Raw genomic sequence first — 27,860 nt, 5'->3', positions numbered from 1 at the left:
GTTCTTGTGTGTAACCAGTGGTTTGGACCTCGCTCTAAATTTTTGTGAAGGTGTCTCTTAATTGTAGACTAACTATAGATACTACTACCTTCTCCAGAGAGCTCTTTACTTGGTTAGATATTGTGAAGTTGATTTTAACCATGCCGTCATACATGTTAGTTATCCTCTGAGCCAAGCTGGTCAGTGCGTTCTTTCTTTTAAAGAATGAATCACATTGTTGATTTGGCTGCTTCTAAAGGTTTTGCTTTCTCTCCAAAAGGTTTTTGGTTTGATAGTCTGATGATGGCCTTCTTCACTTGTACAGACGTCTCTTTGAGCCCTTTAAACCAGATGTTTGAAAGCCTTAATTAATCATGAAATAATAGGATAACAGGCCTAACTATCATCAATTGTCAAGATAATTTTGAACTTCTGAAAATTGGGAACTGAAAATAGAAATGGCTGTAACTCATTTACTACGGTACTTTAGGTAAAGCTCTTAAATTAAAGCTAAAAGTCTGCACTTCAATCACATCTTGGTTTCAATTGAAATCCTCTCTGGTGGTGTACAGAGTAAAAATAACAATGACTGTTCAAAAACATATGGACTTAATTGTAGTTCTGAAGATCTACAAACGTGTAATGTTTGGTTCAACGTGGTGACATAAGCTTGTGTATTACTGGGCCATTCTATAATTAGAGTCCACAATATATCTTTTTGAAATATCAATTTCAAGCTATGATCAACTTTTAATAAAAAAATTAAATAAATAAAAATAAAAAAGGGTTCCATCATTACAATACACTACACTCGAATTAGTATTAGCTTTTTTGCGTGGTTCAATTTGCTAAATGTCATGTTTTACTACTCATAATTATTATTCAGATGCATGTTTTTTGTGTATTATTTTCATTATTATTTGTTCAAAAATAACCATTAAAACATGAAAACATTGTTTTAGAATAGAATAGAATAGAATAGAATAGAATAGAATAGCCTTTTACTGTCATTGTATATGAACAATGAAAATGTGGATTATTCACTTTCTTCGTGACCAAGAAATTTCTGTAATGTCTATTACTCAGCAATAGTTTGCCTCAAAGTCACATAAGCATCAAATGATTTCAGCCCCTTATGTGGAGCAAATTTAAAATACAGTATGTTGAGTTTCTTCTTCTCTTCTTTGACATTTCTTCAGTGTGACTGCATCCACAGAGAGAGAGGGTTCACTGCTCATCAACTGTGACACCAACATGTTGTGTACTTGCTTTAGATGTTAGTTTGACAGAAATGTAGAGACTTTTTATTTAAATGTGAGTTGATTAAGACCATTAGCACATAGGAATTAGCACAAGGGATCAAAATGAAAGAAATGCCAACCATGTTACCTGGAACACAGCTGACAGGTTATCACGGAATAGTATGACTGTTGTCATACTTTATTCCTACATTTAGTGTTTTTCATTAAAAATAATACATCACCTATTATAAAACCTTTAAAAATTATAATTTCATAGTAATTCACTAGATACTTTTAGAAAGGATTAATGTAGCTGATCTAAACTGTAGTTCATAGTCTAGGTACAGCATTTATATTACACTGAGTGAATAATTACAGTAAACTTCACTACCTGATTAAAGGAGCATTTGTGTTCCATCTGTATTATCTTCAGCAATATATCAACAAAGCAATTATTTCATGAAACATGGCTCATTTTGATATGATTCAGTGGTTTAATGAGGTGGCTTCCTGCTGACATTTGCACAATCTGATCCACAACTGCAAAGTGCTCCTTTAAATCATTACATTCATGCTCCGTGTTTATAGAAACACAGAAAATGAAAACGTCTTTATTCTTTAATTTTTCTCCTAAAACAACCTGTGATTTTTGTGTGATCAATCTTATAACTGTTGGCTAAACGGCAATAAAATTGATAAGGTAGATTTCTAGAGGGGGGAATAGTATATAATGTTATAAAACCCTCTAAATTCAGTTGATATCAGCTCTCAGAAATCCATCATCAAGCCCAAACTTCATATTTTCAAAACCTCCAAAATGAATGCGTCATTCACGTCTTCTACGACTAAGATTCTCTGTAACCAGATATTAAATGTTCATTTTATTTAAATATTTCAAAAACTGTCAGAGCTTCAGCTTGACAGTTAAAGGATTTTGAACACTACTCGGGTGTGTTTTGGAGATAACTTGCTTGCTTAGTAAAAATAACACTGTTTTCTTCACATTTTTGGCTGATATGAATTCTAACCCTCGCTATAGAATCACTCTGACGAGCTTCAGACTCTAATGTGACACACACAAAACAGGGAGGCACACAGGATTCAGTCGAGTCACATCATGCTTTTATGACGAAAAAGGAGCTCATTTACAAGACAGACGGTATATAAAACATACATTTAAATTAAAAAAGAAGTCATATGTGTTCTATAGACAAATACATTATTGTCTTATCCTTCCCTTTGAGACCAAGCAGCCATGGGACTGAGCAAAACATGGGCGATCCCCGGAGAGAAGAAACAGCCGATAAATCCTATTTTACTATACCTACACTATTTACAGTTCAACAGTCATTTTCCTCTGTCAGACATGGCAAGGAGGTCTACAGATTGGATGACATGATATGGCTAATAGATCTAATATGTACAGTTCCTGTTCTTCTTCTCCAAGGATCCACTTGCTATGGCACAAAATTTACATGCTAGAAATATTCACGTACACTCAGACGCTCAAGAAGCCGGAGAGGATCAGAGTCCAGGTTTGGTATTGATTGTATAACAGTCTCTTTGACATTAATGATTGATCGTTTTAACGCCATTCGACCTGATAAGCTGCTGTTTTTACGTTGGCTCTGCATTTAGTTGGAGCTCTCGGCACCCATTCCTAGGTTTCAGCGGTCAGCGACAATCACGCGAAAGAGGAACAAATATCAAAGAGTGATGGATGGAAAATGTTCTGAGATACTCAACGAGGTCAGTGCCAGGCTGATAGATAGATAGATAGATAGATAGATAGATAGATAGATAGATAGATAGATAGATAGATAGATAGATACCTTAAGTATCAGTATTATTTTACCTGTTTGTATTGAATCAGAGCGCACCAAGAAATGCAGAGCTATACCAAATGAAAGCTTCCTCTAAAGAGTGGGAGAGGCAACAGAGCGTTTTATTACCCCAGACCTGGAAAAAAAAAAGCATAAAAGCTGGCACCATCTCGTTTTAAGAGGAAATCATTACAACAACAAAAAAGAGGTGTAGAAACCTAGGAATGAGTGCCAACCAGGTCTATGAGAGCTCTGTATGCCTCCTCCTACTCCAGAGAGACTTTGAGAGAGTGACAAGATTCAAGATAGATCAATGAAAGTATGCCATTAACAATCCTGTCCCCACACAGCATGATTGATCAGTCCCACCACCCTGCTTGGAATATCAATAGCTTTATCAACAGCTTACACATCAGAGCAGATCATCTGTTTGAAGATAGATATGTGTAAAAGTACAATCATCCCAAGTAAACAAATGCTTCTTTATATATATATTCGTGAATGCCGGTGACTCTTTGCCCCCTGGCTTTAACTTGTACCAGATTAAAACACACGTTAGTCGTTTCAGCCAGCAACGATGGCACCCATGGCTATCTGTACAAGTGTAGGTGAGAGTTTGGCAAGACCAATCACTGTATATAAAAGGCATGCATAGATTTAATCTGCTAAGACCACAAGAAAGAAACTTGTTTTTTTTTTCTTCTCTAGAGAGTAGCCGATCTTTTGCTGAGCAGCACTTAATCATATACAGAGAAAGAATAATGCTGTGAAGTTTTCTGGGGGGAGGGTTTGGTGAGACTGGTGGTGGGGGTTTAAGTGTGTAATCTCCAGACTTAGAGCAGTTTGCTTTTTGATGAGATGGAGGCCTCTCCTGCTCCCACTGCAGGCAGAAACACACCCAGTGCCAAGACAGGGGTCACGCTATGGCTATAAGGAAATCAGTGAAGCACTGACTTATGAAGCTAACAGTCAATTTTCTCGCTTACCTGCTTGAGACCCCGAGCTGTTGCTTTGGTACAACAGTCATCAGGATTTGTTTCCTATACTCACAGTGACCACTGGGGGTCAGTATTGTCACACAGAAGGAAATGGAGGTGATTTTGTTTGTGTGTGTGTCTGTTGGGGGGTGGGTGGGGGTCTGGTCAAGGTTAAGATGAAGCATTTGTCTGTCTGAGGTGCTCTAAAGTGTTTCAGCAAAGCTCTGCAGCATGCTCACTTATATCAGGCGACAGCGATTGTTTGCATCACCGCCTCTTTGCCTGAGAAACTCATCACAGGTCATATCTCTGTCTGACACTGATGCTGTTAAACAGCTAAAAGTCTATTTGCATGACACTCTGTCTGAGAGGCCCGTTATGGAAATGGGACTAATAAGCCAAGTAATCACCCAATCAAGCCAGGCTCGCTCCTCTGTCATCCTATTACTGCTCGTCTCAGCTCCGATAAATCTCAAGTCTAATCCAATCAAAACCAGCAGCTGTAGGACGCGGAGCAAGAGATGGATTTATTTAGAGCTAACATGGAATCAGAAATGACAGGAGACAAAAATGTAGAAATGTAGTCCTGAAGATACGACTAATATGGTTCTTTTGATGTTGTTGTGGCCAAAATTGTAAGAAAACCGCTTAAAGCGTTTAAAGGAAAGCTTCCCTCAGTGTGCTAATGGAATGGAAACAATGGGACACACACCAAAAAACCCAAATATGAATAATTCAGGCTTGACGCCACGACTGTGGTGTGTGTCCAAAGGGTTTTTTTCGTCTTGTTTTGTTGTGGGTCTTTGAAGAGTTTCCTCAGTGGAAGGTACGCTAACGGTGAGGTTGCTTCTGCTCCTGCTGTAAATGGGACGTCTAGACTACGGTGTACCAACCGCAGGCAAGGACAAACCAGCGGAGGGAGCGGGGGATATCTCAGCCTACTTTCTCAAGAATCGTGGCAGAGGAGATGAATCAAGCTCGCCTCCACTGGTATCTACAAACACAGAGAGTCTGTCAGTCAGAGTCAGGCAGGCAGCGGCTCAGCTGCAAAGCTGTGTTGTGTGCTGCAGCCTTTTTGAGGAGAGCTGCTGAGGATTTTTTTTTTTGGAGAAGTGTCTTTTTTTTAATCAGTTTAGCATACCAATAAAACCTTTGAAAGCAAACCTCTGCTAGGAAATTTAAGATGCAGGACATTTTTTTTAACAGCATCTAGCTTGAAGCAAGCTTTTGGAGCTTGAATAGACACAAGTGCTTCGTTCCAACCCCGATCAGCTGGAGGTGTCAGGTTTTTAATGAATGGACTACCTCCTTGTCAAGATGACTCAGTGTACCTCAGTAGGCAGAAAGCGAGCGTATAGGCGTTTAGTCACGGCTCTGCAACAACCCAACCTCTTTTCTGCATTTGCAAGTTAAATTGTGTCAAGATATCATCAAGAGAAAGTACGTACAGTACAGTTCACAGAGTTTCACACGCAGAGAAAGATCCCAGAGTGGCACTGTGCAGAGAGGGAAAAGTTCCAGACATTTTTATTTTAAGGAATGGGTGTGTGAAAAATGAGAACCAGTGTTTTTTTTTGTTATTTTGTTTGTTTGTTTTGATTTTCAGGGAACCTGGGTCACCCCTTCCTTTCATCTTTTGTCTCCAATGATCTAATCACTGCTCCGTGTTTGATGGTATCACGAGGAGCAACACATCATAAGACAACAACACTTACTCACCAGTCACAGTGAACACGTGTCTACTACCGCACAACCATATTCCAGCCTAATACTGTGAACAGGGACAACGAGGAGATGAAGAAAGAAGACGGGGGCGGGGGACGGGAGAGGGGGCCACGAGGACGGTAAAGAGGGAAGAAGGAGAAGAAGGTCAAAAAATGAAAACACACCTTCATCTACGCTTACAATTTGAAATCGATGTTTACACAATAACACCATCCACAATCGCTACGCACATTCTCACTGTCATCTAAACCTAAGTTTGCACTGAGAAGTACCGGGGGATGGAAACACAGAAGGAAGGGCTGAGGGAGAAGAGATATCCACGAAGGCAACATCCTGTTCTCAACACCACCAGAGCCAAAATGGCTGCAGACCCTGTCAAAGACACTGTTAAAAAAAAAAACAGGCTAATTTGTTCATCTATTCTTGTTCGGCCTCATGAATCTTTAAGAGCTGTTCAGTTATTCATTCTGACAGAGAGGCTGTGGTTTCATCATTCGTTACAAGCGACAAAAATGGAGTTTGCAAGATTTAACTCGCAAAGGAGTCTGAGGGTGTCTCTTACCTGGGGGAAATGATTTTCAAACCATTAAGTTGCTATATAAAGCACCGTTAGACCCTCTGCTACCCCTGACATGTGTAAATAGCAGCTATTTTTCTAATCTAACTAATCTTTTGGCCTTTTGTTATTGCTATATCCATTCTTCCATCCTCTTCCGCTTATCTATAGTCTACCATGGTTTTATTTCTTTGTTTTCTTTTTAAATTCTATGAAACAACATTTAGCTTTAACATATTTTCCATTACTTTAAGGTTCTCTTCAGAGGCAGGGACATTAGCAGTGATAGCTATATGTAAATAGACATATTTACCTCACCACAGGAAGAAAAATGTTTTGTTCTTTTTAGTTATTTTATTATTATTATTTTTAATCATCATTATATATATATATATAAATATTAACAGGATTTCACCACACAACAGGACACCAGCCCATTTCTCTTCCTCCTTTTTTTGTGGCTTCGATCCATTGCTCATACCGAGGCTCTCTGGGCTCTGGATAGCTTTAGCTATATCCACTTTTCCATTGTTAGTTTCTTTAAAATATTAATGTTCAGCTTGGTGATTTAAGTATCTGATTAGGTCTGTCATTACAAAAGTTTTTGGGGTGTTCCTCCCCTGCGTTTAACTTTGGTGAGCTTTGCTTATTTGCCTATGCTGCTGTGCACATGTTGTGCATACTGAAACGCACACACATGAGGCTCATTGGCCGGTCACTGCTGAAAATCCGTCGATTCCTGTCCCCAGCTGATCGATCGGCGCACCTCTAATTTGTTCTCATTCAGGATTTGGTTGTATTAAAAGACACTGCAGTGTGTGAGCTGCTCAGTTTTCATGTAACTAAAGTTAACATCACATTTATTATTACAGTGTGATGTATGGACATGTCCATTAAAAAAAAATGGCAGCAGCTAAAATGTCAAATTCGAGTATTCAATAAGCCAAAGCTGTCATCAGGATGAGTGAATCAGGCTGTGTTTTACAGTCTATGGTAAATCCATGATTAGTGTGTAAAGTTTTAATTTCACAGCTTTTAGTAACTAGCAACTATCAGTTTCATCTGTTAACTTGCAAACATTTTTTTCTTCTCCACAGAACAGCTTTAGATCAAATCTCAGCTGTGAATGAACTTAACGCTCTGCCTGCTTTAGGCTTACGTGCACCTTGAGATCTGAAAGGGTGCTACTGCATGAGGTGTTGAGAAGAGGACAATCCCACATGGAGGACGAAGAACATTAAACAGCCAAAAGGTCACAGAGAACAACTGAAAAAAAGAAAAAGAAAATGAATTGAAGGACAAACAGAACACTTAAAAACAATTTTTTTTTTGTCTTTTTAGTCTTTTTTTCCATTTTTAAAACCACAGTACTACTCTCCACTATACGATGCACATGGCGTGGGTAGGGTTACACGACTTCATTTACATTTTAAATCCTCGGTCTCCAGCCAGGGACCCCTCCCAAAGGAGGACCCAGTGGGGGTGTGTGGGGGATTTGGGTGAGGAGGGGGGGAAGCACTGGGCTAGGGGGGCAGAGACATTCGCACACCGGCCCTCTGAGAGACAGACAGAGAGCAGCGAGTGCTGCACTTTGTGATTTGTGGATTTTTATTGGTCCGTGTGTCGCTGAGTGTTGTTCCTATCAGAAAAAATCACCTCAATGTGGTTCTATCTCCTCTGAGCACGTGCGTGCGTGTGTGCGTGTTATGAGGTGAAACTTTATGCAAGCCCGGTGACAGCAGATGGTCTTGTGATCATTGCGACAGCTTGTAGGATGGCAGTGGCAATAATTATATAACTGAATCATGCACACACTACTGTATAAAAATACAACCTACACAACTATGGCTTAGCTTATACACTCACGAATTCACATCACGTCTCTCTCAGAGAATGGACTTTTAGCTTTATGGCTCCACATAAAGTATTGCTGGAATGTTTTACAGTTTATCAGAGTAAATATGCATAACCATTCTCACTCTGTAGGCTAGTTATTTCACTTTTCCTGAGAAAAGGGGCTGTACGTGTGCCGCCTTCCACTCGTAGGATGAGGGTGTTAATGTGTGTTAATGTGAACACCTCCTAGTGGGCCCGTGTGTCCTCTGTCTGCCTCTAGGTATGAACCAACTCGCCAGGCTGCTCCCCCCTGGCAGCGCTGGTAGGGTTGGGTGTCCACCAACACAGCAGGGACGAGGGGCAGGAGGCAGGTTGACCCTCTCGTGTTGAAGAAGAGCACGAACGGGATGCAGGGCAGAGGGAGCAGAAGTCACCTGCCTCTTCTACCCAGCAACCCTCTTGTGGCCACCATCCCGGTCCCTCCTGTGTTGGTTGGCATGGTTACAGTGGTGGCCTGTGACCGGTGGGCACGACTTTCAAACCAAACCCACCGGGCCACAGGCAGCTACAGCAACTCTCAGCCGGTGCGCTCGTCCCAAACTCACACAGCTAATGTTGTAAAACCTCACAAAGCTCACAAAGAAGAAAAAGCCAGATTTTTTTTCTTGCTTTACGCAAATCTTATTATTTTTCAGCTTTTGTGCATAAAAGCAAAGGCCATATGATAATATTCATAAAACATTTTGCTCTTTGTTATCCTTACTCCTCAGCGGTGGTCTGAATAAATAGAAAAACATATTTAACTGTCTTTCAAAGCTGTGTTTTTGTGAGTGGTACAAACTTACAGCTTAAAGCTACATGCATGATTAGCAGCACGGCAGGCTTTAGAGAGAGTGATTAATGGACAGAAGCTCTCTGTACTGAATTTCTTTTCAAATCCCTGACTCTACAAAAAAGAGAGAAATTGAAATTAAAAAGGAAACCTTATCATTTCTCATTAAAATAAATGAGAAACAGGACTATCACTGTTCCACAGGCCAGTGATCGTGCCAATTTACATCTTATCACCTATATTTTCTTTCTTCTGTGCCTATTAAGCATAAATGACAAGTAGCTAGCACTCCTTAAGGTATAATTTAAGCAAATTTTGACCACAAGCTGAATAAAACTGCTGAGAGATCAGGGTCACAAATCAGACCAAATTGAGAAGTGGCTCCGGTTTTGATGTGGGCGCTCGAATGAGTGGAGCCACGGACAGGGGCTTGTGCTGTCAAGCTTCTTTGCGAGTCAGAGGCTGTGTGCGTTTGCGTGCGTCAAACACGTTTATGGGACGTGCTCATGCCTCCCCTGAGGGACCCCTGGCTGCGTTGTTTCATATCATTTTCATGTTAAACTTCCTGGTCCCTCCTGAAGAGCTTCCAGTGACGGGTTCAGATTTCCGGAAGGAGTACTCCACTGTGAAGTTGTTCCTGCGTTGTCCGCGTCCCCGGCTCCACACGAACAACAGCAGGAAACAGAAGAGGACAACCCCGAGGAACGTGATGCAGCCCATTGCCGTGGAGACCAAGATGGTGGTCAGGTCAAAGGTGAACTTGAGGAAAACGCGTGTGCTGTTTAGATTTGTGTCGTTGAAGAACTCGCTGCTGTACAGTGAGCGGTTGAGAAAGAAGGCTGAGGCGGCATCCAGCGGTTGGCCACGCACCGTGAGTGTGGCAAAGTAGGTGTCATTGCCTCCGGCGTTACTGGCTATGCAGATGTATGTCCCACTGTCAGTGAGCTGGGCGTAGCGGATCTCCAGGGTGCCACTTGGGTGAACTATAATGCGCCCTGAACTCTTAGTTGTGATCCGCCTGCGCTGTGGGGAAATCCAGACAATAGAAGGGGGAGGGTCTCCTTCGGCTCGACACAGAAAACTCACCGGTTGGCCTTCACGAGCGATCATCTGGAGAAAAAGAGTGAGTGGATGAATAAATGCACAAGTTTAAAAAAGCACAGCAGATATCTATATGTAGGAATATTTTAAAACCTTAAAACAACCTTGTTTATGGTTGTAGAAAGTTTAACAAACTCATCACCATTCATTACCTGCTGCAGTTTTCGGTTGCGTATCTTAGGCTTCTGGCATGTGAAGTGATCGAAGAGTGCAGAATCGGTGAAGGAGCTGAGGCTGACGCCTTGCACCTCCACCGGCCCCGCACACACCGGCACTCTGCCGTCAAAGTTGAGGGTCTTGCGTCTTTGCAGGATCCACAACAGACGGCAGTCACACATCAGGGGGTTCCCGTCCACTCTGAGGGTCTCCAGACTGTTGACAGAATGGAAGGAGCCCTCTTCCAGTGTCTGCAGGTCGTTTGAGGAGAAGTTGAGCACGCGGATCTGTCGGAGGCCTCCGAGGGCATGGGGCTCCACCGTCATCAAACCTGTGCTTACCATGATGAGCTCCTTCAGCCTCAGCAAGTCTTTGAAGGCCCAAGGCTCTAATGTGGTGATGGGGTTGTAGGACAGGTTAAGGTGGGTGAGGTGGGCAAGGTTCTTAAAGGAGGACGAGGGGACAGAAGTGATGTTGGTGTTGGTGATGGAGAGCCAGTGGAGGTCCAGGCCCTGAAAACTGAGAGGGGAAATGTACTCCAGGTACGGCCAGTGGTCGATATCCAAACCCCGCAAGTTTGACAGCTTGCGAAAGTTCTGGTCCTCCAGGGCAGTGATGCTGAGGTGGCGAAGGCGAAGAGTGACCAGGCTGCGGAGGTAGGACAGCGTCTGACCAGAGATGGATGTCAGGTTGCAGCGCTCTATTGTGAGGTCCTCCAACCCCAGCAGACCTGAGAATGCCTGGAAATAAGAAAAACATAATGGGAATCTGGGAATCACTGTTTGCTTATACATATACATATATATTTATTTATGTTTAAGTAAGACAAACAGACAAAACTTGGTTCAGTATTTCACCAGAACACATTTTTGTTGTTGCTACTGTATGTGAGGTACATGCCAAGAAAAGGACTCGTTTAATTTTTAATATTTCATAATCATTCTCAAAGGAAAATATCAGATTTGTGGCCATAGCAACCAGCTCCGATTATGACGAGTTTTAAAAGTGCTGAGACATTTTTCTGGTTTTCTCTGAGGTCTTTGTGTTTTAATAGTGCCTTAATCTCTTAATACGTAATTAGAAACAATAAATTCAAATAAAAGTAACAGAATCATTTTTTACACACTCCATTTGAATGTGTGCTGCTGTTATTGTAAGTATTGCAGTATAACAGTAAAACAATATTTCAATTTATCATTTTATTTTTTGACACAGAAAAAAAATATTCAGATGTGTTTGGTTTCTTCTAAGTGTAGTCTAAGTAACAAACCAAACACTGAGCTGAGTGCTTTTTTACTTATTCATGGGGAAGCTGGAAATGTGTTACATGGATGCTGTGTAACTGGTATCAGTGTTTTTATCTATGCAGGAAAACGAATAGACTTTGCCAAAATGTCACACCAGGATTTTTTAAAAATAAAGTGCAAATTATTGTATCCATTTCCCATTTCATCAATAAGCTCAATTCACTACTGGCCAGATGCTTAAGAGCTTACCTTGTGGGATATATAAACCAGGTCGTTGTCTCCGACCTCCAAGTGTTTTAGACTTTTCAGGTCCTGGAAGGTGTAGTCCAATAAAATCACCATCTTGTTCTCACTAAGGTCTAGGCTGGTAAGATTGCCAAGCTTGGCAAAGGCTCCCATGGGCACCAACTTCAACTGGTTCCCCCTTAACTTCAGCACTTTAAGACTCTGGAGGGTGGAGAAGGCATTCGGTTCTAACGTGGAGATGAGGTTCTCACTGAAGTCCACTTCCTCCAGTCGTGGGTACGGTGCCAGGTCTCCCGCCTGCACCCAGCGGAGCCGGTTCTTGCTGAGGTCTAGGAGCCGCGTCTCTGTAGGAATGCCCTCTGGGATGTTGGTGAGCCGCCGTCGCTGGCACGACACTGACCTTAGCTGGGCTGAACACTCGCACCGTGGCGGACAGGCGTGGCTGTTTCCTGGCAGTGTCAAGGTTATCATGGTAACCAGTGAAGTCGCCAGGACCCATCGCCACAGCTTCGGCCATGGCACTAAGGCACGCCCACCATGGCCAGGAAAGCCAGTCATGGCCCTGGTCCTCTGACTCCTCGCCTGTTACAGGCAGGGTGAGTGCGCCAGACACCTGCAAGACGAGACAAAGGGAAAAACAGGAGTTACAGAAAAGAAGTGAAGGGAGAAATAGAAAACAAGGACGGAATAAATATGTGATGAAGAAGGGAAAGAGGATGTAAGAAGATGGAGCCTATAATATACCCTATCAGCTCCCAACCTCATTAAGACAGGCCTAAATCCACAATGTTGTAAATTATCAATGTCTCCAGCAGTTTAAGTAAAGGAGTTGAGAATTTACTGCGGAGATTTGGGGCATTTCGTGACACAGCACTTAAACATCGCAGATGAGATCCCGTCACAGGAACAAGGAGCGCTTTAAGATAGTTTAGAAGATTTGTCTTTTCACTAATTCATCTGTGGTTTCAGCTGGAGAACCGGGACGCCTGGAGCCATGAGAGGGAGCTTCTTGCTTCAGCTGAATTCATGCATCTTGCATCTCCTCCGTTCTCCTTCCAGCAACGAGGCTGTCTGCTCCAGTTTGACAAACACAATGAATTTATTATAATCACCGTGCATAAACAAAGATGGAGCTCCTTAATAATCACAGTGTGTGTAGAAACCATGCACGCTGTGACGAGGAATAGGTGTTTGAGCCATTGCATGCATTCGAACAGGTACGCTTGGATGCAAGTTTGACATTTTGCTGGGTATGAATTAAAAATGCTTTGAGGGAAAAAGAGATGAATCATTTGTGCTTTAGCATTCCTTCAGGCAGCCGGTCATCTCTCCCACACACTGTTTTCAACATGAAGACAGTCAAAGAGCACCTGGCATTGGATCTGGAACACGGCTCTGTGTCCATCCAGCTAGCAGAAGTTTCATACTTGAGGAAGATGCCATTTAAAAAGAAAGTTTGGCTAGAAGAAAGTTTTTTTTCTTCTCTCAAACAACAACTACTGACCAGAAACCCCCAAATGTTAAACTGTTTGTTTATTTTTCAGATTCAATGGATATGAGAGAGAATATATCATCACCACCAGGGAGTATCATGTTAAAATGCACTCTGATGCTGTTTCATGTTAAAATGCACTCGGATGCTGGCAGAGGAGGAAGGCAGAGCTGAACAGATTAATAATATATGGGTTGGTTTGTGCGTAATGGGCAGTTTTCAGAGGGCCAGCCAAACAGTTAAAAGAGCCAAAAGTTGGTAGGCTCTCTCTTTTTGTCGATGAGGCCGTTGCTTCAAATTTCTTACAGGAAAACAGCCTCTAAAACGCCTAATCATATCCGACTGTTTCGATGCATTGGCATCAATGGGATCAAACGGGATGAAATGGGATTTAAGCTAAATATAAATGACAGCTGACAAATTCTATGCACACATATGCACATACTCGTATTTTCACACACAATCACACAAACTCAAGCTGTAGGAAAAAAAATCCTCCAGAGATTCTGTCTCATCTACTAAGCCTCAAGGTGGATAAGTCCTTCAATTTTTGACAGGCCTGGAAAACACTGTGTTTACAGATCCCATATCTGAACAATCTGGTAGAAATCTGGCACAATCTCTCCTTTCGCTGGGAGACAAAACTCAAAACACAGAGAAGCTGCTGTGCAGAAACAGACTGACCCACTTCTCAGCAGCAACTCGGCCTCGCACTGTCAACCATCAGCAACTCACCATGACCACAACAACAGAGCGGCAAACTCGGTGGAATAGTGCCCAGGAGAAAAACAGAGAGATCAGAAAAACTAGCAAAATTCTATCAAAGTCCTGAAATAATGAGATTAAATCGCACATCAGGTTCTGTGTCCTCGTGTCTTCATGGTGACTGTTGTGGAAACACTGATGATTTTTCTCCTTCTTGCACCTTTTACCCTGCTAAAGATTTAGATTGCATCCCATCAACTATCATCCAAATAACATGAAATGAAACATGAAATTTTAAAGGAACCGCGAAGTTAAAAAGTAGTGCTTTTGGTCACTATTTTGCTGCAAGTCAAAGAATTTACATCTTTAACCCTTAATCACACAGGCCTAGAGACTGGTGGGCAGGGACACAGACTTTATTAATCCCACACTGTTACAACAGCACAAGTGTCAGCAAGAAATAAAAAAATAAAAATCCATCCATTTTTTCAGCTGGGATGTTGGAGCCTATTCTAGCTAGCATAGGGCGAGAGGTGGGGTACACCCGGGACAGGTTGCCAGTGTGTTACAGGGCTAACACAGCGAGACTGACAACCATTCACACTGAGATTCACACCTATGAGCAATTTAGAATTACCAGTCAATGTGACCTCACTAACTGCATGTCTTTGGACTCTGTGGACTCAGAGAGAACCCACACAAACACAGGAAGCACATGTTAGCTCAACACAGACGGACAAAGTGCACAAATAAAAAAAAAGGCAAAAAACTATACAAGAGTTATTTCTACCATTCACAAATTGTCTCTATATAGAGTAAATACACCCACAGAGAATTTTTCATATTTGGAAAAGGTGTAGTGGGAGTGATAATACACACAAGTACATTTTTGCAGGTATCTATTGTATGTGTGGATTATACAGTCTGACTGCTGTCAGGATGAAAGACAACATTCTTTGTTTCCTTTTTTAAAATCAAAATATCTTGAAAACGTAAATTGGCATTCATGGTCCCCCGAGGATGTTCTATAAAAGTTTTTTTTTTTTTCTTTTTTGTGTGTCCCGTTTGGATCTTTAGCCATCAGAATTGTTGTCTTAAGGCCAAGAAAGATGCCAAGCGGATTTATTTTACCAAGTGGATCATCATGGCCTTGCCATATTGGTCCATTTGATTGACCTTTATTATAATTATGAATTTATTTTATTTTCAGTTGCTACAAACGGGACAGACATGACTGGGGGATAGGACAGGGAGAAAGAATGAAAGAAAGAGAGGGAGAGAAAGAAAACCAAAGGGGAGAAGGTTTATAAAAGGTTACACAGAACATAGTTCAGTACTTGTGATTTAATGCTCATTTAAAAAATGTTAAGATTTTGGCACGTTATTGTTAAGATGTTGAACATTTGCCTGTAAAAAAAACCTTTTGAGTTAAAATTCTGACACATCTAGCGAAGATGTGCCCTGAGAGCGTGTTTGGGGCTACTGTGGGCAGACACACGAGCCCCAGTACCAACGTGAAATATAGGTCACATCTGGGCTCTGCACTATGGGGCCCAGACAGGTCCCAGTGGGATATCCAACAGTGTGGGTTGCCCACACTAAGCAAAGAGAGGCCCACAATGGGGCATATTATAGGGAGCGTACCCACAACTGCCCTACTGGGGCCCCACCTAGACCCCACAGTGGAGAGCTAATGCCATGGTATATTAGCGATACCAACTGGTGTGGAGTGTGGACCAGAATGTATTTTAAAACAGAAAAGAAAACAACTATCAGCTGCTCATTTAAAAAAAACGGGGTCACCACAACAGGTATATCTGCATGGTTCATTTAGCAGAGTTTTACACCCGATGCCCTTTAGATGCAGCCCCCTGCAGATTTGTGCTTTCTCCCATGGGATTTATTGCTTATTAGGCAAGTATGTAAACTACTACACTATAGATCATCTCACTAAAAACCAACCAACCAACCAGCCCTCCACTCAAATCCTCTGCATAACATGTTAGTATGTTTAAGAAATTTGAATATTCTCTGATACCAGAATTTACTGATGTTTTGAATCAGCTGTCTTATCTCAGCCTCATAATTCTGACACTATTTCTCCACAGTTGTCACATTTCCCTGTCTTGTGTTTCCTAACATACAGACCCCACATGGGATATCCTATATAGGCCCTATATGTGTTTTCTATAGACAGCCTATAGTGGGCTACCCACAGAATTCCCTCTTGAGAGCAGAAAGGGCAAAAATACGAACATAGAGTTTGGGTTTGGACAGGGTTTGCACACAAAAAAACACAGAGCACCCCATAGGGCAAAACTGCTGTGAGCCCATTTTGATCCCATGTGGAATAGATGCAGGTTGCCCACACAGCCTCACAGCTACCCACTGTGGGCCTGCATGGGCATGGTTGCTGGGCAGACATTCAGCTCTACACACAGCTGTTCCAATACATAGCCCGCTGCACGACTATAAACTCTTCACTCAGTGTATCCAGTGTCTCCATGTGTGTGTTAGTGTACATCTTGCCCAGCTCTTTGGCATTGTGATGGATGCAGCCTGTCTCCGCACCCCCATGAGAGTCATCCTACGGGTCAGTGGCAGAGTCACAGTATGAATCACTGAGCTTACATCGTCAAGGCAGACAAGGTCCTTACTGCTTGACTCAAGGACAGACTTGGATTCCTTAACACACACACTCTCTATCAGACACATGGGCCCAGTGCTCTACGCATCATCTCATGAGCAGGTGATAAATACACACCTTGACTCTGACTCCCAGGCCACATACTGAAAGAACATTTTTATATGTTGTTGCTTTAGTTGCTTTCTTTTAGATTAGCAGCCTGTCCCTCAAAGTTTAAAAGCTCAGTCTTACATCTTATCCTGCACCTGGACAGTGGACCTGCACGGAAGTCACAACAGGAGTCCCTAAAGCTGCCATACAACCTGCAAATGATCATCTTCCAGATGTTATGGTAACAACAGGGGCAAATCCCACAGTTGTAGCCAGCGAGGAAGATAGAGTCACAGGCCAGCTGTCCAAGGAGAAAAAAAAGAAGAATGGAAGGAGAAACAGCCCAGAAGCTAAAAATAACTAAAATTTGATGGCTGACCTAATGAGCAGATGTTTTGGAGCAACATTCTTTCTCAGCCACTGCACAGGCAAGACACTGATGACCACAGCCAGATGTTTCAGACACCGGTTGTTTCACCTGCTTTATACAGTCAGGTTAGTCTGATTATAAACACCACACACTCTTCCCAGGGCTGGACTGGGACAAAAAAATCGGCCTAGAGACCGGCCCCCCAGGTATTATAGGAAAAGCCATTTTTAAGGAGCCATTGGAAACTCTACTAACTAACCTTATGAATAAAATAAAGTTCACTATCAGTAACATCACAGCACCCACCCAGCTGTATAGAAACTCCGTCATGCTAGCTAGTAGCAGTAGGAGTTATTGTAACTGACTGTAAAAAGTCAGCACAACGAAAATAAACTGCACCTAAACTTGGTTTATATCTGACCCAGATAGACTGCAGGTCATAACTTCTTACCTGAAGAGCAGTTCACCTGGCACTCGGACCGGCGGCCGCCTCGGGTCTCTCCTCCTCCTGCCTCCCCTTTCTCTCATCCACCTGCTGGCCTCCACCACTTGCTAATGTTACTGAATCTGTGGAAGCTCCGCGATGCCACCACCAAACAACTGAGTTATTTTTACACGTCTCCCAGCATCTGGCCAATCCACCACCTTTCATTGTTTATACCGTTACCAAAAAAAAAAATAAATAAATCATTGGCCCATAAAAACGAACAATCACCATCGGCCCACCGGTCAAATGCCCGTATGCCCAATGGCCAGTCCAGCTATGACTCTTCCCAAATAACTGCAGGGAAAATAACATCATTGTGGTTTGGTGTGCATTTGTATTTGTGTGGCAGTGTGCCTGACCGTAAATAGGTCATGCATGTTGACTGGTAGCCTTTACAAGCCTTTATATTTGGCCGGCAGAGCGTAGAGCTCCTCTCCCCAATATCCCTTCTTTAGTGTCCCTTCTTCCTCAGCTTTCTCGCTCTCCTTCACTCTCTCTCTCTCTCTCTCTCTCTCTCTCTCACACACACACACACACACACACACACACACACACACACACACACACACACACACACACACACACACATAATAAAGACCTCTCAAAAATAAAATCACACTTTAGCTTTCGTGATGGAGGTGCAGTCAAGCAGTCAGCATGTTATTAGAGAAAGCTTTTACATTTTATTCCTGCAAACAAACAGAGTCGCTAACTTGACAAGTTTTTATATATCAGAGGAAAGCTGACAGTTTGTACTTTCCATTGCTAAGTAGCTATAAGTCCAATATTAAATCTGTGCTTAGTCACTCCATTTTAAGCCCAAGTCAAGTGTGGAATAGAGTTTAGCAGGTCTTGTGGGGTTGCACCCAGTGCCAAAGAAGAAAGGAAAGTAAGGGGGCATTTTAATGAAGATGAGAGTCAGACAAATCTCTGTTTTGCCACATTATTGTGATCTACAGTGAATATTAACTAATGCAAGTCAATATAAGTAAGCCTAAAACGTCAAATTAAGTGTTTTTGTGCTGCTCGTCATCAAAGTTAGAGCTCCTGAAGGATCAACAACTCCCTGACTGCATTGCAGAAAGAGAAAAAACAAAAACAACACCCAAACTTAAATCCTAAATGACCACAAAGGAAAACTGAAATCAAAATATAATTAGGGCGGGTAAAGAAAAAAACAAAGAGGAAAAGCCAGAGGAAGAGGCTCACAGTACAGGATCCCCACAGTGATGAGAGGAACAAAGCTGCAGTGGGAATGCACACATATAAAATATGAAGCGGAAGAAAAGTAAAACAGAGGAAGTACACAGGAACACACACAATGTAGTAACTAGATCAACATCTTCAAAGTTTTCAGTCATTTGTCTGCAACATCCAGTGACGCAACACTGTGACCATAAACCAAAGCTCCCAAAGCGTCTGTAAAAACAGAACATTTTCCAAGCTGCACTTCACTGAGCTGCAGAATGCAACGTGAAGGACACTGCAGTTGTTTGAGTTTGCATAAAGAGATGATACTCATGATGGTGCTCTGTGCCACACTACCATATCATCGCCGTTCTTGAAGTACTCTGAGTCACAGAGTCTGCGAGTTTGGACTGATCGAGACTGACATGCAGTCTGCTTTGACCTTCAGCTGATTAGAGCCAAAGACAAAAACCTTTGACTCGACTGCAGCTGTAATGTTTAAATGGACTACACATTGCTATATATAAGATCTAGCTCATATTCAGCCTGAGATGCACTCACTTGCTCACTTTCAGGAATCTACTAGGCACAAGTTTGAATTACGGGCAGAAATAATGTTGCTACATCTGCATCTTGAATCAAGACTGTACAAGATATGGAAGACACAATGAAAACAAGAAAGGGGCTAAACAACTTCCCTCAATCATACCATCACAGGTTGTAGTCCTCAACCAAATATCACACACTGAAATGGCTCAAGGTAAAAAGTCTTTCCATGAATCTCTAAAACCAGATTCTCAATGACGTAGGAGCTCATCTGCTTCATGATCCTTCACAATTTACAGGTTATTGTAATGTGTGATGTGCAGCAAGCAGGTGAAAAGTTGACTGAACTTTACAAACTAATTCGAATTAAAGTCAAGGAGGTTCACAAACAGTCATAATTATGATAAATCTGACCAGCAAATATAAGCTTGACCTTGAGAAAAGAGACCCATTGAGACCCATTAGGTGATCATTCTGTGCAGGTTTCACAAAAATCAGACTGACACTGTGGGATGAGCAGCAATTCTTGTGAATTGTTGAGACGCCATTGCATAAGCTCATCGCTCTTCCAGCTAATGAAGGTGGCCAGTGTAAGGCTAGCTAGACCTGAGGTCCCAGTGCAATATGAATTTGGATATTCTTCTATGTAGGCAGTTATCAGAGAGGGCCTTGCCTATTTCACCAAGACACTATCAAACCACATTCTGCACACATTACAACATCATTGCTTCACTTTAAACCAGCGTGCGGTCCAGACCTGCCACCCACTAGAAACACATGACACCAAATGCAGCTCAGAGATATTTTTTTTCCAGTTTTTAACTACCAGGAATTATTCTCCTCAATTTTGAGGCCGTTACAGAGAGGTGGTCTGAAAAAAAAAGTGACGCAACACGGTGGTAAACATGGCCCTGTCTCATTTTTTAAAAACATTTTACTTTGATCACATTTAAAATTAGCATGCAATTTTCTACGGTTCTTTTTAAATGAATTTAGGGGTTTACATGATTTGCAAATGATTACATTCTGTTTACATTCCTATTTTACACTGCATCGAAATGCCCTGTTTTGAAAACCCCTCTGAAAACCCTTGTTCGCCCTGAGTCTCAGTGGTTGCACTAACCATCATGCTCATGCTGTTGAGCTGTGGATGCAAAGTAACATATCTGCACTGTCAGTCTAAATCCTATCATATACTCCTGACAATGCAGCACGGTGAGACGTGTACAGCACACCCCGCGTATCATCACCCTGTGCTGATGACTGTCTCCTCATACTGTGGATGATGTTTCATGAAATGAAAGATGCTTTCTGACTCACAGTATTCTACTGTATTGTTTCCCCTCTAACCAGGCGATCCCCAAAATACTTCACAGATCTCTGTGACTTCTCTCAGATTCCACCTGTTTCTTTCTTGACAAGCACTACAAAGCGAGACAGCAACTGATGCTGAGAGTTAGTTAGTTAGCAAAAAAAGTGTCATGAACTAAGAAAGCTGAACCTTTGCCTCAGTTGTTTAACTGCATCAAAGTCTGCCTCGATCACAGAGAAACAGAAAGCCAGCGCACTGCATCGAGAACAATGCCTGACAGCCACAGAGGAACAACAACAACAGAACAAACAAAGCTAAAACAAGCTGAGCTAAAACCCCACAAGACAAGAAATAAACAAATAAAAATATATGTGCTGTTTGTTTATTAAGAGGAGAATCTCTTCCAGCTCTCAAACAGCGTCTTCAAAAAAAAAAAATTACTTTCATCACGCCAGAAATAATCTAAATGTTGCAACAACTGTTTGTTAAAAAAAGACTACACACACTTATATGTGCACACACACACCAAATGCCAACACCATAAATGTCCCTGATTTTAGACAGGAGCTGTCTGTGTTGGTGTGTGGGCAGAAGGTAACGCTAAATGGATTAGAAGGGAATGAGCCCAAAAGGTCGTTTCATCTGTGTGAGTACGAGTGTGTGTCTGTGTATGCTTTCACTTTGAACTTGAGCAGCACTGAGACCTTAGTGAGGGGTGACGCACACAGCAGGGAGTCAGACTGGCAAATGCTGTGACAGTGATAGCTTTAGTGTGTATCAGTTTCACTCGCTGCAACAGGAGGTGCTTAAAGTGATTAGTCACATGCAGCTAATCCATAAAATATGCTGACATAATGTCAATTAGTCAGCAAATAGCCACAGAAGTACCTTGGTATGGTAGCTTGGCTTTCTTTCACCTGAATACTAAGTAAAATGGTTTAAAAAGAAAAAGTCATCACGACTGGAGGTGGGGTGTTTTCGGGTTTTAGGAGATGTCAGATTTGAAGTTATTTAATGTGAGCTTTTGGTACAGATCTGGTTTCAGCTACACATCCAGGTATTATATAAATATATCTTAAAGTTTTAATTTCTGCCAGATTTATGCTCTGCAACTGGCAGACAGGTACATCAGAAGCAATTCACTCATCATGTTTATTGTGGTTGGCTGTCAAATCTCACTGACTTTCAGTCTTTGGTCATCATGTTGCTGCCAATCGCTTCCAGTGCTGACACAGCTTTAGGCCCCTGAAGGTTTTAATCTATGTCAGACATTTCAATGAGGAGAGAGAATTAGAAGGAACTGAACATGATTTATTGATATACAGAATTCAGTTAAGGTATTTGCTGATTAGACTCCGATTGCCCATCACAGCCGAAGGGAATCCCAGCTGTGACAGGGATTAGTGCAGGACCCGTATGTCTAGACGCTGGTGGTGGAGATGAAGATGTAAGCTTCGATGGAACCTCAGTAACATGAGAGAGGTGGAAATGGGGAGTAGGTGGGATGCACAAAAGTGTCTGCCAGGGAGATTGACACATGCGCAGTGAGATTTAAAGCTTAGAGAGTGGAGGTTGATTGGCATGAAGAAGGTGGGCAGAAAGATGATTGGACTAGACTAGTGATGTCACAATGAGCTTGTTAGTATTGAAAAGTGGAAGTCATGCAAGCTTGGATCAGCCACCAAACACCTGGGAAGCAGACAGATGTATGGATAAAGCTCTTCTTTTTCAAACTTTTGCATACAATTTTCATTACAATTTCTACATTTCCTAGCAACCACAAACCAACAGGCTAAAATGACTCATTTGTAGAGTTTCTGCACATATAACATGTTAGAAAAGCATTGTATAGTTTTCATTAAACAACAAGAGCATGTAATTTATATCCACAAAAATGTAATTATGCATGATACACTGTAATGCCTAACCACCTAACACTAATGTCACAGACAAAATTTTACTGTAGTACTGGTATGGACTAGTTATTAGTAATTGCTGACAGTAGACCCAAGGCTAGCAGACTACCAACCAAATGACTGACTGATCGACTCAACAACCAAAATAACAGACCAATCACCTGGCCAACCAACCAACCTACTGAGCAGTAGAAAAACAAAACACCCAGCCTACTATTCACATGTTTTATTGATTTAATAGTAAATAACCATGACCTGAATATTAACATGAGCTCCAGTTCTCTTAGATCTGTATGCAAACAGTATGTATGTGATTTATTAATACACTGAGTGATTTTGTAAGTCTATTTCTATTCTGTTGATATCAGCAGACAGGAGAAATCATACACTGAAAACAGCTGAAATTAATCTGAATCACTCCTTAATATATGCATATGTTGTATGTGTACATTACTCAGTATTAAGAGAAAATTAATATTTCTCAATATTAACTTCTATTGATCTGATCCCAGAGAAACAACACTTCACATACAGATCAAACGAATGTGTTTTACTGTATTTTTGACTATAAGCGATCAAGAAATCTTCAAATGTTAAGTGGATACGTCTATTTCAGAGAGGACACCTTCTGATCTGAGTAAAGGACGAGAATCAGGAGGTAATTTTCTTATTGGTTTCACAGGTCTCTGCACATCTCGCTTATTTTTTTCCAGTCAAGTCAGTTTCTGAGGTGCAGTTGTTTTGCAGTTCTTGTTGCAACTTAACAAGTAATTACTGTATGTAAAGTGTCCCTGTGAACATGCATATTGTGAAAACCCACCTCTTTGATGTCTCATGATACTTTGTTCCCTTTGCTCCCACTCATTGCTGGCTTTGTTATTTTTCTTTTTGCTGTAGTAAGCGAACTGCTCAGTACAGATCAACCAGACTATGATAAACATCAATGAAGTGTGTGTGTGAGTGTGCGTGTGTGTGAGTGTGTGCGACAAAGAGAGAGTCTGGGCAGGTTTCAATCCCCTGAAGTGATTATATGTGAGCATCAGTTCTTTCTGCTGTAATTATTTACTGTGCATTGGCTGCAGACGAGACCTGAAACTCTGTAGGTACTTCATGATAAATCAACCCTCTGAAACAGATGACACTCCTTGTGTTGCAGCTGATCGAGTCTAGTCGGTCAGATTACAGTAATAACTGAAAATCGTAAAGAATGAAAATTGGTTGAAAGTATTCATAGCCGAAAGCAAGCGCTAAATATTTCTCAGCATCTCGGCTTTCGCAGCAGCCATTCTGTGAAATCCCTCATGCACCTAAAATAGATTAAACTGGAATCCTTCTTGCAAACACACACACACACACACATATATACACATATACACACACACACACATACACAGTGTTTCCATCTCATTTTCTTCCTCTGCCTTTGTTTCCTCTCTCGCTTTCTGTCTGTAATCTGAAAGCTGAAGACAGTCCTGTTTGACAACTGTGATAAATATACACACAGGGAGGCTGGGATTAAAGGGAAAAACAAAACACCGCAGCATCCTGTGAATCACTTCAGATGCTGTTTGTTCTCTGCTAAAGTAGAACAAACGTCTATGAATTCATCTGCAGACCTGTTGTGTCCCATCTGTTGCCTTTCATTAAATCTTGATGAATGAAATATTCCAGTTAAAAATCTTAACTGACATACATTGTGTAATTTGTTGAGGGGAAAAATAATAATTTAAGAGTCCTGGTGTCACAAATCAACATTTTGATAGCTTGTGTGTTCCCTTAAGAGCTGTATGTATAGTATGTGCAATAAGAAAAAGCACCCACCTAGTACCTAACTAAGTAAAAATCCACTTCAAGTGTGAGAATGTCAATAAAAGCAAACGGTTTAGACATTTGTAGGTCTGGATGATTCAGTTGTCTTACTAGGATCCCACTGAGGAAATACATCAATCTGGCAGGGTTTATAAGGCCATTTCCAGACAATTTGAAGTTCATCATTCTACAGTGAGAAAGCTTATTCAGATGTGGCTAACCATCAAGATAGTTTCAGATATTCCCAGGAGAGGATGTACAGTGGGGCAAAAAAGTATTTAGTCAGCCACCGATTGTGCAAGTTCCCCCACTTAAAATGATGACAGAGGTCAGTAATTTGCACCAGAGGTACACTTCAACTGTGAGAGACAGAATGTGAAAAGAAAATCCATGAATCCACATGGTAGGATTTGTAAAGAATTTATTTGTAAATCAGGGTGGAAAATAAGTATTTGGTCACCTCAAACAAGGAAAATCTCTGGCTCTCACAGACCTGTAACGTCTTCTGTAAGAAGCTTTTCTGTCCCCCACTCGTTACCTGTATGAATGGCACCTGTTTGAACTCATCATCTGTATAAAAGACACCTGTCCACAGCCTCAAACAGTCAGACTCCAAACTCCGCCATGGCCAAGACCAAAGAGCTTTCGAAGGACACCAGGAAAAGTATTGTAGACCTGCACCAGACTGGGAAGAGTGAATCTACAATAGGCAAGCAGCTTGGTGTGAAAAAATCAACTGTGGGAGCAATCATCAGAAAATGGAAGACATACAAGACCACTGATAATCTCCCTCGATCTGGGGCTCCACGCAAGATCTCATCCCGTGGGGTCAAAATGATCATGAGAACGGTGAGCAAAGATCCCAGAACCACACGGGGGGACCTGGTGAATGACCTGCAGAGAGCTGGGACCAAAGTAACAAAGGTCACCATCAGTAACACACTACAACGGCAGGGAATCAAATCCCGCAGTGCCAGACGTGTTCCGCTGCTGAAGCCAGTGCATGTCCAGGCTCGTCTGAAGTTTGCCAGAGAGCACATGGATGATACAGCAGAGGATTGGGAGAATGTCATGTGGTCAGATGAAACCAAAGTAGAACTTTTTGGTATAAACTCAACTCGTCGTGTTTGGAGGAAGAAGAATACTGAGTTGCATCCCAAGAACACCATACCTACTGTGAAGCATGGGGGTGGAAACATCATGCTATGGGGCTGTTTTTCTGCCAAGGGGACAGGACGACTGATCCGTGTTAAGGACAGAATGAATGGGGCCATGTATCGTGAAAGTTTGAGCCAAAACCTCCTTCCATCAGTGGGAACTTTGAAGATGAAACGAGGCTGGGTCTTCCAACATGACAATGATCCAAAACACACCGCCCGGGCAACAAAGGAGTGGCTCCGTAAGAAGCATTTGAAAGTCCTGGAGTGGCCTAGCCAGTCTCCAGACCTCAACCCCATAGAAAATCTGTGGCGGGAGTTGAAAGTCCGTGTTGCTCGGCGACAGCCCCAAAACATCACTGCTCTCGAGAAGATCTGCATGGAGGAATGGGCCAAAATACCAGCTACTGTGTGTGCAAACCTGGTAAAGACCTATAGTAAACGTTTGACCTCTGTTATTGCCAACAAAGGTTATGTTACAAAGTATTGAGTTGTATTTTTGTTATTGACCAAATACTTATTTTCCACCCTGATTTACGAATAAATTCTTTACAAATCCTACCATGTGGATTCATGGATTTTTTTTTCACATTCTGTCTCTCACAGTTGAAGTGTACCTCTGGTGCAAATTACTGACCTCTGTCATCATTTTAGGTGGGGGAACTTGCACAATCGGTGGCTGACTAAATACTTTTTTGCCCCACTGTACCAGCAAATTCACCCAACGGTCAGACCATACAATGTTCAGAGAAAGTGCTTAGCTTTATAAATTTGCAACAAAACTAACCACAAAACTTCTGGAACAATGTCCTTCAGACAGATCTGATCAAAGTGGAGATATCTGGCCAAAATACACGGACCCAGATTTTGGAGAAAAACATAGCCGCACATATCGTGTCAGCACAAACCTCTTAAACTAACTTTTAAGCACGGTGGTGTCAGGGTTATGATTTGGACTTGTTTTGTAAGAAATATAACATCCAACTGGAATAAACTGTAAACTAAGCAAAAGGACAGAACACACAGTTGGCGAATGAGGGAGATCGCAGCACTGGATGGAGGGAAGCACGGACAATAAATACATGAGAGGGAATCAGGGCAGAGAGGAAACACCTGGGGAACACAGCTGGAAACAATCTAACAGACGAGACCGGAAGACCCAAAACTGAACATGACACGCACCCGCAGGAGACTATCAAAGTAAAGCAGGAAGTACGGGGACACACACACTGAGACACAGACTGACAAAACCCAGTGAACAGAGTGAGACAGAGCGAGGAACAGTAGCGAGGCGCGAGAGACAGAGTGAGAGAGTGAGAGGTGAGAGAAAGAGTGAGAAAGCGAGAGGCGATGGGGCAAGGAACCCTAACAGACTGAAATGCTGTGGCGGGACCTTAAGAGACCTGTGAACAAATAAATGCTGCAAACCTCAATGAATTCTTGTTAATAAATGTAGGTCAAAATTCCTCCAGAATGATGTGAAAAACTGATGAAGCCATACATACACTGCGTAATATGTCGTGCGTTGTTGTTCATCTGAAGTCAATGTGTCTAAAGTCAAAACAAGAGAAAGAAAAGAAAAACAGGTTGGGGATGAAACCCTTTGTGCTCTACGTGAAAAACATTCATTCATAAGTTTTAATAACTTTTGTAATAATACAGTTATATTTTATGTGATGGCCTGGGGTCCTAGTTTGGCCTGCCTTCTGTTTCCTCCTTTCAGGTAATTATCTATGCCTCGTCATCACAGAGGAATGTCTTCATCTGTTTAAGGGTCTAAAAATGTTTTCCTCCCAAGGTGTCTCTCTTTCTATCTTGCTTTCTCTCTCTCCGCCAACCTGAACAGCTGGTGTCTTTCACGCATCCATCTTTGTTTTCATTTAATTGCGTTGCACTTATCCTTTGTTTGTGCCACATGTCCTATGGAAACACCCACAGATTTGTTTGTTTTTGGCTCAGCTTTGAGTTAAAGTTTTTATTTTGCTGTGGATCTCCCTGTTTTGCCCAGAATGAGCCGCATTTAACATCTATACGCTCGCTGTCAACAAATCCACCGAAGAATTGTAAGCAAACAAATTCTAGTATCACATATTTTTGGTACAGGCAAAACTTAAAACACGATATTCCTCAGTGGATCTGACCTTCATTGTTATTTAAAAACTAGAAAAATAATCCTGTGTGACATTTTCATTCATGTGATAATGTCATGCAAAGATAAGCAAATCCCACATCCCAGTCTACTGCTGGACCATTGTAATAATGTATATAAACTTTTAAAATTTGTTTAAAATATGTAGTCATAGGAAATCTGGAGATTAGAACACTTAGTTCTAATTTCACATTATTAGAACACTGGAATAGTGAAGCTAATTTAAAATGTAAGTGAATGATTATTAGCCATCAACTGGTTACTGGGACAGAA

The 27,860-nt window shown here is 41.7% G+C and overlaps 1 protein-coding gene across 1 annotated transcript in view; it reads right to left on the bottom strand.

Moving 5' to 3' along the window:
- Positions 1 to 2,320: 2,320 nt before the first annotated feature.
- The window catches only part of lingo3b (leucine rich repeat and Ig domain containing 3b), a 52,011-nt gene continuing 26,471 nt past the window's right edge, over positions 2,321 to 27,860 (bottom strand). Inside the window, exons 2-4 of the mRNA XM_085253837.1 lie at positions 11,723 to 12,332; positions 10,223 to 10,966; positions 2,321 to 10,079 (exon numbers count right to left, since the gene is read on the bottom strand). Of these exons, the coding sequence (XP_085109963.1) occupies positions 9,510 to 10,079; positions 10,223 to 10,966; positions 11,723 to 12,277 (1,869 nt within the window). The 5' untranslated portion in view covers positions 12,278 to 12,332 and the 3' untranslated portion in view covers positions 2,321 to 9,509. The remainder of the gene's footprint in view (positions 10,080 to 10,222; positions 10,967 to 11,722; positions 12,333 to 27,860) is intronic.

Source organism: Mchenga conophoros, linkage group LG18 (assembly GCF_057382185.1).
Source record: "Mchenga conophoros isolate Kocher_MC1m ecotype Shallow Benthic linkage group LG18, M_conophoros_male_GT1.1, whole genome shotgun sequence".
Lineage (NCBI taxonomy): Eukaryota > Metazoa > Chordata > Actinopteri > Cichliformes > Cichlidae > Mchenga > Mchenga conophoros.
The sequence above is the reverse complement of the archived record's forward strand: the minus strand, read 5'-3'. Positions and strand labels throughout refer to the sequence as shown.